The following is a 14,669-nucleotide window of genomic DNA, read 5'->3' as shown; positions in this document are numbered from 1 at the left end:
TTATTGTAAAGATGAAATGAGGTCATTCATTTCATTCAATAAATGTTTACTGAGCACTAGTGTTACTTAATGTATTTCAACCATTTCACACCACTTTCCTTCATGTAAATACCATACACTGATAAATCAATAACAAAACATTACATATATATAGAAATTTTTCAGCTTACAAAATACTTCCACCCACATTAACTCATTTAACCCTCATAAGATCAAGGGATTCATATCTTAGTTTTACAGGCATTACCCATCAATAACTCATGCTCTTTTCTTTATTTTTGCTTATACTCTTCATTATTACTGGCACAGACCTTTACCTTTTAACTAAATTTTCAAATTCCCTAAAAGCAGCTCAAATGCCACCTCTTTCACAGAGTTTTCCCTCATCCTTCAACTATAAGGGCATTTTCACTTTCTGTGAACATAACATATTCTCTAATGGGACTTACCATTCTGACTAGTATCAGTCAAGCATATATATCTGTCTTTCTCCTCTATTAGTAATTATTAGCTCCTTAGAGCTAAAAACTATACCTTACTATAATTATATTGTCTACCATGTCATGTAGTGTACCTTCTAAAGTGAAAGAACTTAAAAATTACTTGCTAAATTGAATATTGTTCAATTGCAAAAAAATGAACAAAAATGTGAAAAATTTTAAATAGCATTAGTTTAGAAACAGATGTTTAATCACACATACTTTCATTCACATTAAGCTTGAATTAATGGGGGAAAACAATTTTAAACACCAAACAGAAATAATTATAATAACAGAAAGCCAGGCCATAGGTCTCCTTCTTTGCTTATTATTCAGAGAAGAATGATTTTCCAAAATAATACATATTCCAACTGGATAATTTCCCTCTCCTAAAATATATACCCTTTCCTGAGGAAATCTTTTACCCATAAATTTTTCATTTTCTACTTTTAATCTTTTGTTATGTACTTCTAAAATACATTGGGTGTATGTAATTCCCAATTTCAATGGGTTGCTATGAGGTGGTTTAAGCAAATGAGCCCCAGACAAATCATTGGTTGCTCAGTAAATGTTAAATCTACCTAAACATAAAAAATTTAAACAAGGTAACTGATTAACCCATCAACAGAGCATGCACTCAAATTATTTCTCTGATTTTCACATATCATTCACACAGCTTAATTTCTCTGATAACTACACAGGATTTATGTAAAGTGGACTGGAAAAACTAGAAAATTAATCGTGGAACACAGTAAAATTTACCACCATAGGTACATAGAATAAAGTCATTGCAATAGTGCTCAAACCAACCACCAACACATGTACAGATGCCATGGATGGGTACAAAACAGCAAGAAACAAAACCAGGAAGTTCTCAGGAAAGAAACTGTGACCTTAAGAGCTAAGCAGAAATCACAATTATATTAGTCCTTTATGCAGCTTCCAGTTCTTTAGTATGCCTTCATTACTAAAAAACACATATACACACAGATTATTTCTTACCTGTTTTATCCAAAGATGGCATATTAAAACTTCTGAGTTCTGCTGGTCCAGAAAGTCTACCAGAATTAGAATAAAATCTGTCTTGCCTTTGTAGAAGAAGAACTGGATCAGGATATGGCTGGCCTAAAAAACATGTTTTTAAAATATCTTCATTAAAGATAAAAATCAAGTTTCCTTAAATTTAATACATTGAACATAGAATTTTTCTCTCTAAAATACTTTGACACATATTCTTGGTAGATGATAGTAAACAATTTTAGGAAAACTACACACTTTACTTAAAGCAATAATTTTGCTTTTTAGTAAACACAAATATGATGACACCTTGGAGTTTGAAAGTTTCCATTACTACATGTACATGAGAATATATGAACAGAATTTAGTTACATATATATATTTATAGATAGACTTAACTTTAATTTTAATAATAGTGGAAGGAAGTGGATACATCAATAAATCAAAAAAAGGCTTCAAGGAGCTATCTACTAGTAAACAAAGAAAAGATGAATGTGCTGTAAACATAGTAAGAACTAGCAGAACTGATAATGATAAAAGAAATAGTCACCAGAGCAGCAACAGTATCAGTGAGGTCATCAAGTAATCAAATTTTCAGTAACTTCAACATTTTAGAATTTAGCATCCCTCCAAAACTAAAAGGAAAGATCTCTGACTCAACAGATGAATGGAAGGTTCACAATGCTCAGATTAAGGACATTTGGGTGGACACAAATTTAGGCACAGACTCTAACTCAAGTGCTTCTACAGTCAGCCTCCTTTGTCATTTATGATGACAAAATGGTAATAATTCATGGGTCCTTGTATAACTCCTCATTCTTGAAAAAATATAGGTAGTCTATCTCATCTCTGTTAGGTGATGGTAGACTTTGATTAAGGATGCTTTTGCCAATCTTCAAAAATATGGTAGAGAACATGACCAGCATCTACCCATTTCTCCATCCCCAACCCCTGGTAGCCATTGGTCCACTCTCTTTCTACATGTTCTACATTTTTAGATGCCCACGCATAAGTGACGTCCTGCAGTATTTGTCTTCCTCTATCTGAATAATTAGGGGTGGAAGTTCTTCAAGACACTGCTACAGTGGGAGGGAAGGGCCAGAAGTTTCCTTAAGTAACCAGATTCTGGCAAAAGTTAATAAGTAATAATACTATTTAAAAAAATATGGCAGAGGACAAAGGGGATAACTTTTTTTTACCCTATTTCACTCTCTCCCATCCTAATAGATATGGTCTCATACTACCTTCCATGACTGTCCTAGGTGAATATAATGTGAACTCCATACATACTTGTTATATGACTCAGTCCCTTGGGACCTTACAGACAAAAAGCCAAGGATACCATCTGACATCAACTGGAGTCAATGAAGAAAATTATATTTAATGAGTTCTCAAGGGTCAAGTGGAGAAGGAAATGGCAACCCACTCCAGTATTCTTGCCTAGAGAATCCTGTGGATAGAGGAGCCTGGTGGGTGGCTGTCCATGGGGTCGCACAGAGTTGGACACAACTGAAGCGACTTAGCATGCATGCATGCATTGTAGAAGGAAATAGCAACCCACTCCAGTATTCTTGCCTGGAGAATCCCAGAGACAGAGGAACCTGGTGGGCTGCCGTCTATGAGATCGCAGAGTTGGACACGACTGAAGTGACTTAGCAGCAGCAGCAGCAGCAAGGGTCAAGGGATGTGACTTAGGAAAGAAAGATTCAGAGAGTCTTGAAGCTCATTTCCTCCCTCTTTCAGAGTTGTCATAACCATCTGAATTAGCCCCATGGGAGAAAAGGCCAATACCAACCACTGAGGTCTAAACTGAGTTTTCCCTACTTTAAACACAGAATTAACTAAATGGCAGACTTTCCAACTCTCTTAAAATCAGGTCTCAAGATACCATATCATTATTTAGCTTCTAAAATACATCCCCACAATATCAGTAACCTGAGAAATACAAGATTTTGCTGTAAGTATTCTGTTTTACTGACCATAGGTTACACATTGCCCTCCTCTAGGAAAATAATCCACTCTTAAATCTACCAGCTCTTATTATGTGCCAGGCATTAGTGATACAAAGTTGGTTTTAATACAATCTGTGTCCTTATGATGATGAAACAAAAACAAATCATGTCTTAAATAAAAGGGCATACAAATAATATGAGAGATGGTCTATCTAATTCTGACTGGAGGAGTCAGAAACGGTGCCACAGAGGAGGTAAAGCTTGCCCCAAAAGAAAAATAAGAAAGGACGAACGAGTGATATTGATATTTGGTATTGATTAGAATGATATTCTAGTCAAATTCAAATATACATATACATGTATATGTACATACTTAAACAGACACATATACTTAATGTATTAAAACTACATGGAAAGCATATGACCAATGATAGACTAAAATACAAATAAGTACATGAAGGGTTCCTTTCTCTTTTGACTGCCTACCTTTGTTTTCTACCAGCCTTCTCAGAGAAGAGATGATTAAAAAGAAAGAATGGGAGAAGGAAAAGAATCAGGGGAAAAAAAAAAACAAATAAAAAAGGAGGAAGAACCATACAGAGCACCGTGAAGCAATTTCATAAAATAAAGATTACAATAAAATTCACAATGTCTAGTTTAAACAAAAATGTTATTCATCTCTTTTCATTCCAAAACAAATCTCAGCTTATAATAGTTCCTTCAGTAGCTTTAATAACTGGGGGTCTATCACATAACAAGAACATTAATGTGGTTGAGAAGAGAATTATACAGATGGATAAAGGATTTGCACTTTTTAATTTCAATACTGTTCACTAATCAAGTACAATAAGCATCTTTACTCAGAATGTGAAGAAATAATTTAATTTAATGATTAAAGAATTAAATAAAAGTAAAACTTCCAGAAAGTAGCTGATAAAACCATCAATATGGATAGATTATGGCTCTGGAATAAAGAGGCCAATGGTACAGAGAAAATGTCTAAGAAACATACATATGCAAATATGGACATTTAAGATAAAAGTAATATTTCAAATTGATAAATAAATATACAGTATTAAAACAACTGTCTATCCATGGGGGGAAAAAAACTCTTCAACTAAACACTAAAACCAAAATAAAACCCATATTAAAGACCTAAAAAAATCAAAATTTTACATTTTTAGAAGAAAACAGTATCTTTTTGATATTGACAGGTTCTAAAGAAAAAAAATTCAGTAAAAATAAAAATGGATTAACTTCCCTTAAAAAAAATAGAAAACTTTTGGTTTTTGATATATAACAATAACCTACATAACAATAAACCAAGAAAATATTTATAAAAGATAGAAGATTAGCATTCAAAGGATACTAAGAATTCCTATCAAGCAAAAGAGAAATGGATCAGGCAATCTACTGAAGTAAATACAAATAACCAATAAACATAAAAAGAGGCTCAAGCTCACTAATAATGAAGGAACTGTAAAAAAATCAATCAAAGAAAAATGAGAAAAAATTTAACTCATATGGCTGGAAATACTTTTTAAAAGTTTTACATCAGGTATTGAAGAAACAGCTACTCTCAAATACTTCACACATAACCACTCTTGAAGACCAAGGGCAACATCTATTAAAACTGAAACTATGTGTATCTTACTTCCCAGCAATTCCATAACCTGGGCTCATCTCTAAAGAACATATGTGCAAAAATCAAGTGTTAACTTCAGCACTGTTAGTAATGGTGAAACACTGAAAACACCCTGAATGTTCATCAGAGGAAAATGGATAAGACTGGATAAATATATTGTGGTATATTTATATACTTAAATACAGCAATTTAATAATAAATTTTTTATTAAAATGGAAAGAAATCAGGAACATATGCTGACAAAAACTTGATAAAATAGAAATTTTTAAAAAATTATATATAGACTATAAGTTTACAAACATTAAACTGATGAGTAATTGTCTCTGAGAAAGAAGGTTGACCTTGGGAAAGGAAACAGAAGAGTTTCCCTGGTGGCTCAGAGGGTAAGGAATCCACCTGCTGTGAAGGAAACAGAACAGACTTCAACTTATATAGTTTATATTAGTTTTATTTACCCATGCTCTTTCTCTGACACACAGCTACACATACACACACACATACATATGTATATATATATGAAACAAATATTAATATGTAAATTCTGGTAGGTGATAGGATTATGCTATTTTTTAACTTCTTGTTTTTTTTCCTCCACCTGTAAAATGGGAATAATAAATTTAAGAGTGTTAGAATGATTAATATAAAGCTCTTAACATCTAGCACAAAGTAAGCATCCCAAAGTAGATGTAATGATAAATTAATTTTTTTATAATTACAAACTATATTAAAATATAGTATTGACTTGTATGCTTAGTCGCATACAACTCTATGCGACTGCATGGACTGTAGCCCAGGTTCCTCTGTCCATGGGATTTTCCAGGCAAGAATACTGGAATGAGTTGCCATTTCTTCCTCCAGGGCATCTTCCTAACAAAGGGGTCGAACTCATGTTCCTTGAATCTCCTGCATTGGCGGGCAGGTTCTTTACCACTAGCGCCACCTGGGAAGCCTATAGTATTGACTGGTCTCTTTCAAATCTACGATCATAAACTTCAACTGGATACTCAACATTGCCTTGTAATCATACCACATTTCACTAACATGTAAATTCTTTCACTCTCCTAAATGGCTACTGTGTACCTTTTTCTCCCTCCAAATCTCTGACAACCCCCTCCCTTTCTCTCCTATCCCAAGTTAATGATCTTACACATCAAGGAACTTGATGCAACTAAACACACTCACTTACCCTCACCCAGCCTCTACGTTTGTACCCAGCTGCTCCGCCTTCCTTCCTTTTACAAAGTTATTCAAACACTATCTAATTTCTTAATTACCCTCTGGATCCCACTCTTTTTGTGTACTTTTATACCCTCTCCCATACATCATCAATTTCTCTTCTGATCTTAGATTATTCCCATCAGCAAATAAACATGTTGTAATGTTTTCTATCTTTAAAAATAAAAACATTGCTCCATCCAATTACCACCTCATCTCTCATTTTTATTAAAAGCAAATTTTTTCAAAAATTGTTTACATTTGTCCCCACATCTTAATCTTCCTCAATAGACTCTGTTCAGGAAGACTGCAAAATTAAACATGGATTTTTCAAGTGTATATAACTACATATAGCAGTAAGTTAGCAACCAAATGCTAATCATTAGAATTTAAAAAGGATCATTACACAAGAAAGTTGAAGTGCCACAAGAAATATATACTCCCAAAAAAGTGACAGCCTCAAAATTGGGAATTTGGAAATAACTTTAAAGTAAATCTCATCCTCTATGAGTAGAAAAGCATCATTATGGATTTTAATACACATTTTCAGCTTATGAAAACTCCAAAATCTCAACAGGAAAATCAAAGTGAACCTAACTTAAGACAAACTATAATTCTATCAAATGCATCTTATCTGAAAGAATATTTGCAACGCAGGGCAATGGTCTACACAAACATCTATAGATCAGAGCCAGTAATGTAAAAATCTATGCCTGTGTTCTCCAAACTGTTCTGATAAAGCTCTCCCAACTGTTTTGATCTGTTTAGCCTGCTTTTCTCTCTTAAGGTAAAATTTAGAACTGTCCTCTTCAAGTTGGCTGTATATGTCTTCTGTTTAGCTCTTTAAAAAAAGAGAGATAAAAAGCAAGTTTTTTAAACATGCAATGCTGAAGGCCACACTTAATTCTTGATAAAACCACCAAGAAATAGCAGCTAAGTCTCTTTGCTACCCCTTACATAAAATATATTATCTAAATCAGTTAAAGATAAGCACTGACCAAAATACAAAATGGAATACATACATACATACATATTCCCTGCTCTTTGCTAAAGCTCAAAAAAGTACATGGAGGAAAAATTATATAATTCACTATTAATGCATATCTCTCGAGTAGCACAAGATCTGCTGAGAATTAGGATTCTTATTCTTCTCTGCTACTTCTCTATTCCTGGAAAAAGAAACTGTGAGGCAACATAGAGGAATAAAAGGACACTGAAGGTGGAGCACTGAAAGATCAAGAGGGGCACTGAGAGATGAAGAATACCCAAGGGTGAAAAAAAAATGATAAAAACTGAAACTTTGCTTCATTAAAGTATCTGTGGTTTTATTTTCTTAACTTAAAATTTTACCAAAATATTTACATGAACTCAGACACAATTACTATCCTTCTTGTTAGATTCATGAATATAACCATGGACATATGATGAATCATTACTATGATTAATACCTGTACTATAAATTACTTAAAGATATAATTCTCAAGAATCAGTTAAAAGACTAAAAGCCAAGAATCCTGCAGATTCATACTCTGACAGTCAAAAAGCTATCATTTAAATTTTAGCATTTCTTTTCTTATTTGAATTATGTTACTAGTACCGTAGAAACATACAGATACTAATTACAGTTTACAAAAAGCATAAGAACATTTTAATAAGCATGTCTCTCAAAATGTATTAATAACTACTAAATGTGGGAGCAGGAGATGCAGACGATATGGGTTCAATCCCTAGGTTGGGAAAATCCACTGGAGTAGGAAATGGCAACCCACTCCAGTATTCTCGCCTAGAAAATTCCATGGACAGAGCATCCTGGTGGGTTACAGTCCATGGCGTTGCAAATAATCGGACATGACTGAGTGACTCAGCATGCACACGTGGGAGTTAGATCATATTTTAAGACTTTCTAAAAACTTGTTCAACCATTAGTCAAGATTGCTTACTATGCACAGCTTTGTAAATAAGAGCAACTACAAAGAAAACAAGGCAATTAGGAAGAACTTAACAGAAAAACCATATATTCCTTTCTTCCAAAAAGTAATTTTAAAATTTTAAAATTATATTACCTACATATATTTTTAAAAGCCAGTTATATAATAAGTGAAAATACATCACAATAGTATTAACATAATCACTCTGGCTAGATTCTATTCATGACCTGAATTATTTACCTTTCCTTGTATCCTTGCCCTTAAGAGGTAGAATACCTATCCTGCCCAATGATTCCAAATTCTGCCACGTGACTTGCTTTGTCAATCAAATGTTAGCTGTTGTGATTCAGAGGCTTCAAAAAGTATTTTGATGTTTTTGCTTTTCTACTCCTGAACTTCAAGGATGAGATCCTCACAGAATAAAGTTCAACTTCTTACAGAATGAAACACTGAGCAAGATAAGTAACACTGATGAAATTCAGGTTGCAGTTAAATATTTATTAAGAATTTATAATGGGTTTGTTAATTACGGGACATCTTCTTGTTAAAATTTTAATTGATTACTTATGATGTGATATTTCTATCTAAATTCATAAGATGAATAAAAATAAACTGAAAACAGTTTCTTAACCTGAATGCTGGCTTACAGGTGTGCTCAAATTTTGAAACAATCATCAGGTTATATGCATAAAAATACTTGCACTTTATATGCACTGTATCCAGATAAGAAGGTTTTTTTACCTGTTGACTTTAAAATAAAGATTCCCAGAGACCTGCAAAAATAATGCAGAAAGTTCCTGCATACCCTTTACCCAGTTTCCCCAAATGTTTACATTTTTCATAACTATAGTTCAATGTAATAACAGGAAACTAACATTATTACTAACTAACATGTATAGTTCTTGCCATGGATAGATTTTATCATGAATAGATTTATGAAACCACCACCACACTCAAGATACAGAACTATTCCATTACCAAAAGGATCTCTCTCAGGCTTCCCTTTAATCACATCCACTCTCCTCCCTCTACCATCCCTAACTCACGGCATCCACTAATCTGTTTTCTAGTTCTATAATTTTGTCATTTCAAGGATGTTATATACATGAAATCATATATTATCTGACCTGAGATATTTTTCTCAGTCAACATTATGGCTTTATGTTAGTCACTCAGTTGTGTCTGTCTCTTTGAGACCCCATGGACTGTAGCCCGCCAGGCTCCTCTGTTCATGGAGCTCTCCAGGCAAGAATACAGGAGTGGGTAGCCATTCCCTTCTATAGGGGAGCTTCCCATGCCAGGGATCCAACCTGGCTCTCCTGCGTTGCAGGCAGATTCTTAACCATCTGAGATCTATTCAAATTGTTGCATGTACCAATAATTCAATCTAGTTTGATTCCACCATAGTCAGAGAACACAGGATATGATTTCAATTCTTTTAGATTTGTTAAACATTGTTTCATGACCCAGGATATGATCTATCTTGAGAAATGTTTCCTTGGGGCTTGAAAAGCAGGTCTATTCCAATGACAATTTATCTGATCCAAAGCATTCCTCAGTATATCTCTTTAAGAAGACTTTTTAGTGGTTGCTCTAGGTATTACATAACTTACCACTGTTTACTGCTGTCAACATTTACCAGTTTGTTTAAAAGGTAGCTTGACCTAGAACAGGAAGTCCCTCAATTAAGTTTTTAAAATGAAAAAGGTGTGTTCACAATTGAATTTAGAAAAGAATGCTGTAAATAGTCTTTGGTTTTACTAACATTGTATATTATATTATTTGGTCTGTCAACTAGATTGAACATTATCTTGAACATCTCAACATCAACCATTAATACTGAACTAAATGTTCTCTTACTCAGATAAACAGATTACACAGATCACTCAGTTCATCTCTCTCATTGTATAAAAGGACTGAGGTCCAAAGAGATAAAACAAATTTCAAAAATCACATAAAAAGATTAAAGAGTGAAGAAGAGAAATCAAATTTCTTAATTGCCAATCCACCAAATACTTTTTCACCTGCAGAATTCTGGACAGAGGCTACAGTGCATGGGGTTGTTTAGTTGCTCAATCGTGTCCAACTCTTTGTGATCCTGTGGACTGTAGCCTGCCAGGCCCCTTGGACCACGGGATTTCCCAAGCAAGAAAGCTCGAGTGGGTTGCCACTTCCTTCTCCAGGGGATCTTCCCGACCCAGGGATCAAATCCATGTATCCTGTATTGGCAGGCAGATTCTTTACCGCTGAGCCACCAGGAAAGCCCCAAATGTACCAGATGGGCTTAAGAGCAGAATGGAAGTAACACTGGAAAGATCCAGTATACTTGAAGAACGATCAACAGAAATTATTCAACCGAAAAAAGAAAGGAAAAAAATTTGGCAATAAAATGAGGAGACAGAGATCTATAGAACAATATCAAAAGGTCTGAAAAATTATAAGTTTCAGGCAATTGGTAACATGTCAAGTATGTTCCAACTTTATAAATAATGGTCACTATTGTTTGAGTTCCAGCCTCAGCTCCTCACCTAGCTAACTGTTCTAACCTAAGACTGTCAGGGAAAATCCCTCTTCTGGGACTTAGTTCCCTTCTCTATTTAGTAAAGCCACTGGATAAATTAGTGGTTTTTAAATTTAGCTATTCCTCAGAACCTCCTAGAGAGGTTTTTTTGGGAAATACAGATCTTACCTGCAGAGATCATGTTCAGAAGGTGTAAGGACAACATCGTAAAGCAACTATAATTCAATGAAATTTACAGAAAAACAAGGGCGGGGGAAAGCGGTGAAACCCAGGTATTTGCATTTTTTTAAGTCCCCTAGATTATTTCTGATAAGCCAAGTTTGAGCATCACTACCCTAGATAATACTTGGGGGGAGAGGCAGAGCATGTGACAGGGGCTCTTGGTACTGACAGCTTGTAAATTCTCAAAAGGACCATTCTTTACCAAAAAATGAGATTTCCCTGGTGGTTCAGTGGTTAAGAATCCACCTTGCAATGCAGGGGACACGAGTTTGATCCCTGATCAGGGAACCAAGATCCCACATGCCTTGGAGCAACTGAGCCCATGCACCACAACTAGAGAGTCCGTGAGCCACAAAGAAAGATCCCGCTAAGACCTGATGCTCCCAGAGAAAAAATTTTAAATATATATATGTGTGTGTGTGTGTGTATACACACACACACACACAGAAATACAATATACACCAAAAGCTTGAAATCAAACTCCTTAAGAAAGGGGCTGTAAATTATTCATCTTTATTTTTATCACATCTAAAGTTTAAAATGAATGCTACTCAAGAAAAAAATCCTTGAAAGGAGGATTTCTATGCCACCTATTAACAGATTCTTAAGTTTGAAAGTCACAGCATATATATTTCTAAATATAAAAACAGTAAGAAAACTATTCAGCTTTCTTAGAATTATTTGGGTATTCATTCATTCAACAAATGTTTACTGGGCAAATACTACAGGCTCAGCATTGTTCTAGGTTCTGGAGATACAGCAGTGAACGAAAGTGACACAAATCTCTGTTTTTATGAAGCTGATACTCTCATGATATCAAACAAAAGAAAGTAACCTCAAACCAAGGAAATTACCACTTCATACGATATACACACACTAACAAAGCAAAGGCTAACTCTTGGAATTAAAGTTTTTTTTAACTACAATATTCTTCCTTCTCCAACTCCTCAGGAAGCAATCTGAACTAGTATATTTTTTTAAATGTAACTAATTTATGCAAAGCAGGCATAGCTCACTCTACATAACAGTGTCTGTCCCTGAAACACTGTGCATAAATAAAAGTTTAGCAAACTGAATAATTTTAATAACGTTCCTTGGGCAAATAGAGGCTATAAGGGAATAACAGTTATTGCCTTACTTCAGAATATTCTACTGTGAGTCTTCCGGTAAATATATTTATCTTGACAATTAATCTAAGATATATTGTTCAAGGGTAAAAAGTCAATTAGAAGAAGGTGAATAGTATAACTCCACAGAAGTGATGAAGGAATGGGTATACCTATGTTTATGAAAACATATCAAAAAAGAACTCCCTAAAAGATATAAAACTACATTCTGGGAGGGGCATGCTTAAGATGACAAGGGGGATTTTTTTCACTTTTCTAATTATACATTTCTCCATTGTTCGAATTTTCTAACATAAACATGCATCACTTCTATGAGCAACAAAAACTATAAAGACACTGCATGGTGGGGGTGGAGGGAGGACAGTTTTCTATAATGTGAATAATCATCCCTAATTATTCTCTTTGGAAATTTGTGTTACTACTGTTTTCTAATATGTATCATGGTTCTTCTTAAGACAGGGCACACGTGTACTTCTCTAGTCTTTCATTCCTGTATGTTGCACATACTGGCTGCCTTCCAAATATACACACTAACTATACTCATTCCATACCTGATGGAGGAATTATCATCCTACGATCTTGTTCCCAGGGAGGTGAAAGGGAACCAGTGTCAGACGATGCTCTGTGAGGATCAGTTAACCTATCAGAATTTGATTCTCCTCTTTCATTGGTAATCGGATGGTCCAGAGGATTCCCTGGGCCTCTTGAGCCTAATTAAAGAAGAAAGGTACAACTGTTTTATCTAAAAAAGTATTATAAGATCTCTCATCAAATAAAATCCAGGCCTTTTTTTGAAAGGCAGAACAATCAGATTCCAACCAAGTTTTCCTAAGACACATTAGACTATAACTCTATCCCTACCAAAGCCATTTCTAAAACAAAAGGAAATATTTTGTCATATACATAAATACTTGCCTATAAAACCCATTCTTAAATGTTATTACTATCATTATTTACATATAAAGTCAGTGGTTAAACTGGAAATTATAAATACTAAGTCTGAAAATAAAAGTAGAAAGTAAATAGCAAAGTAAAGGATTTCTATATCAGATGTAATAATTATGAGATTTTTGTTAATTAAACTAATATGCCAATAGTCAAAGGGTATGAAGCCTTTAAAACAGTCATCTTAGAGGCTATATACCTATTGTAATAATTCTGCAACTACTCAAAGTATCTTTTAGAAATGTACTCATATTGACTTAAGAGCCACTCAAGAAATTGCATCTTACTCTTGTAGTAAGTAGAGGCATGACTCTTCATGACTTTTGCCTCAGAAATGATTTAAACCAGTCTGATTACAAAATTTATATATGCCACATAAATTTGGCTTTAAGTGGCTTCTAGCAATTTTTAAATATCAAGTTCACCTCCAAAAGAGCTCACAACTCTGAAAGCAAGTCTAAAATAAAGAGTTTCAAAAGCAGCAGCACTGTTGAAATAAACACTCTGAACAAGGTAAACTCATTTGGATAAGAAAATCTGACACGCTGACATTTATAAAGAAAGGGAATCATTCCAAAGTTCCCTTCCTATGACCACAGAAAGAATGGCTCCTCAACTAATAACCCATATTCAATTAAAGTGAAAAACACAAATATAAAAAGTTTTAATATTAAATAACAAAATTAATTAATTAATATTTTATCTGCCATTGAAGGGGGAATGAGGTCTCCTCAAAACTATACTGCCCAGAAAACAAAAGCTTATTTAACTTTTCAAAGAACAACTTTAAAAAACAATTATTTTAATAGAAATCATTCTAAAATGCTCCCCACATTTCAGTACTTCCTCTAAGAGATAAAAGTAATATGACCTTTTCATGGTAACTTGTACCAATCAGCATAAGCATTCTTTTTTTTTAAATTTTAGTAATTTTTAAAATTGTTCTATCTACTCTTGTTGTCAGGAAGCCAACTGACTTTTATGTCAGAAGGTCAACTTTTCCTCATTCCTTCTAGTTTGTTCATCCTTCTAATCAGTTCATCAGAAGGAAAAAAAGGTTAGGAAAGCAGAAAATTAAATCGGTGAAAAATGTGCAAGAGTCAACTAGGCTGCGGTTGTCTAGAGGGAAAAACGGATCTTTAAAAGAGACATTCAAAGACTTTCTCCTGACTGCTTACTTCCAGAGGAAAAAGTACAGGCCAAGTGACTATTAGGTGAAAGACTGCCAACATGAACAGGCTAAAAGGTCAAGGTTTTTCATTCAGTCCACAAGTTACATGCAATTTACTCTAAAAAGACATTATTTTCCTTACTCTCAACCTTACTCAAACATGTATCTCATCCAAACTTTCAAAAAAAAAAAGATAAGAGGAAGGAAAAGAAAGGTCATTCTTCTTTTGTGGGTCATAGAAACGTTCAGTTCAAAGCAACTCTTTTAAGACCGGCTGATAACTTACCTAAAACTTCTGTAGCTTTTCTAACAAACAGTAAAACACCCTTGCAAATGATCTAATCACATTGTATCTTGAAAGTTATTTAAAAAGAAAGGAAAGTGATTTAAATAGGAGAGGAGAAATCAAAGGTAATTTTTTACTGTTATTTCAAATATTCAATTAAC

At 34.1% G+C, this 14,669-nt stretch overlaps 1 protein-coding gene across 20 annotated transcripts in view; it reads right to left on the bottom strand.

Moving 5' to 3' along the window:
* Positions 1–14,669, bottom strand: part of LOC129634253 (melanoma inhibitory activity protein 2-like) — a 72,025-nt gene that overhangs the window by 5,060 nt on the left and 52,296 nt on the right. For all 20 annotated transcript variants that reach the window (XM_055556336.1, XM_055556341.1, XM_055556333.1 and 17 more), the window contains 2 exons: positions 12,658–12,816; positions 1,482–1,604 (listed from right to left, as the gene is read on the bottom strand). In XM_055556336.1, coding sequence (XP_055412311.1) covers positions 1,482–1,604; positions 12,658–12,816 — 282 coding nt within the window. The remainder of the gene's footprint in view (positions 1–1,481; positions 1,605–12,657; positions 12,817–14,669) is intronic.

Source organism: Bubalus kerabau, chromosome 19, assembly GCF_029407905.1.
Source record: "Bubalus kerabau isolate K-KA32 ecotype Philippines breed swamp buffalo chromosome 19, PCC_UOA_SB_1v2, whole genome shotgun sequence".
NCBI classification, from domain to species: Eukaryota; Metazoa; Chordata; class Mammalia; order Artiodactyla; family Bovidae; genus Bubalus; species Bubalus kerabau.
This window is presented reverse-complemented; position numbering and strand designations above follow the sequence as displayed.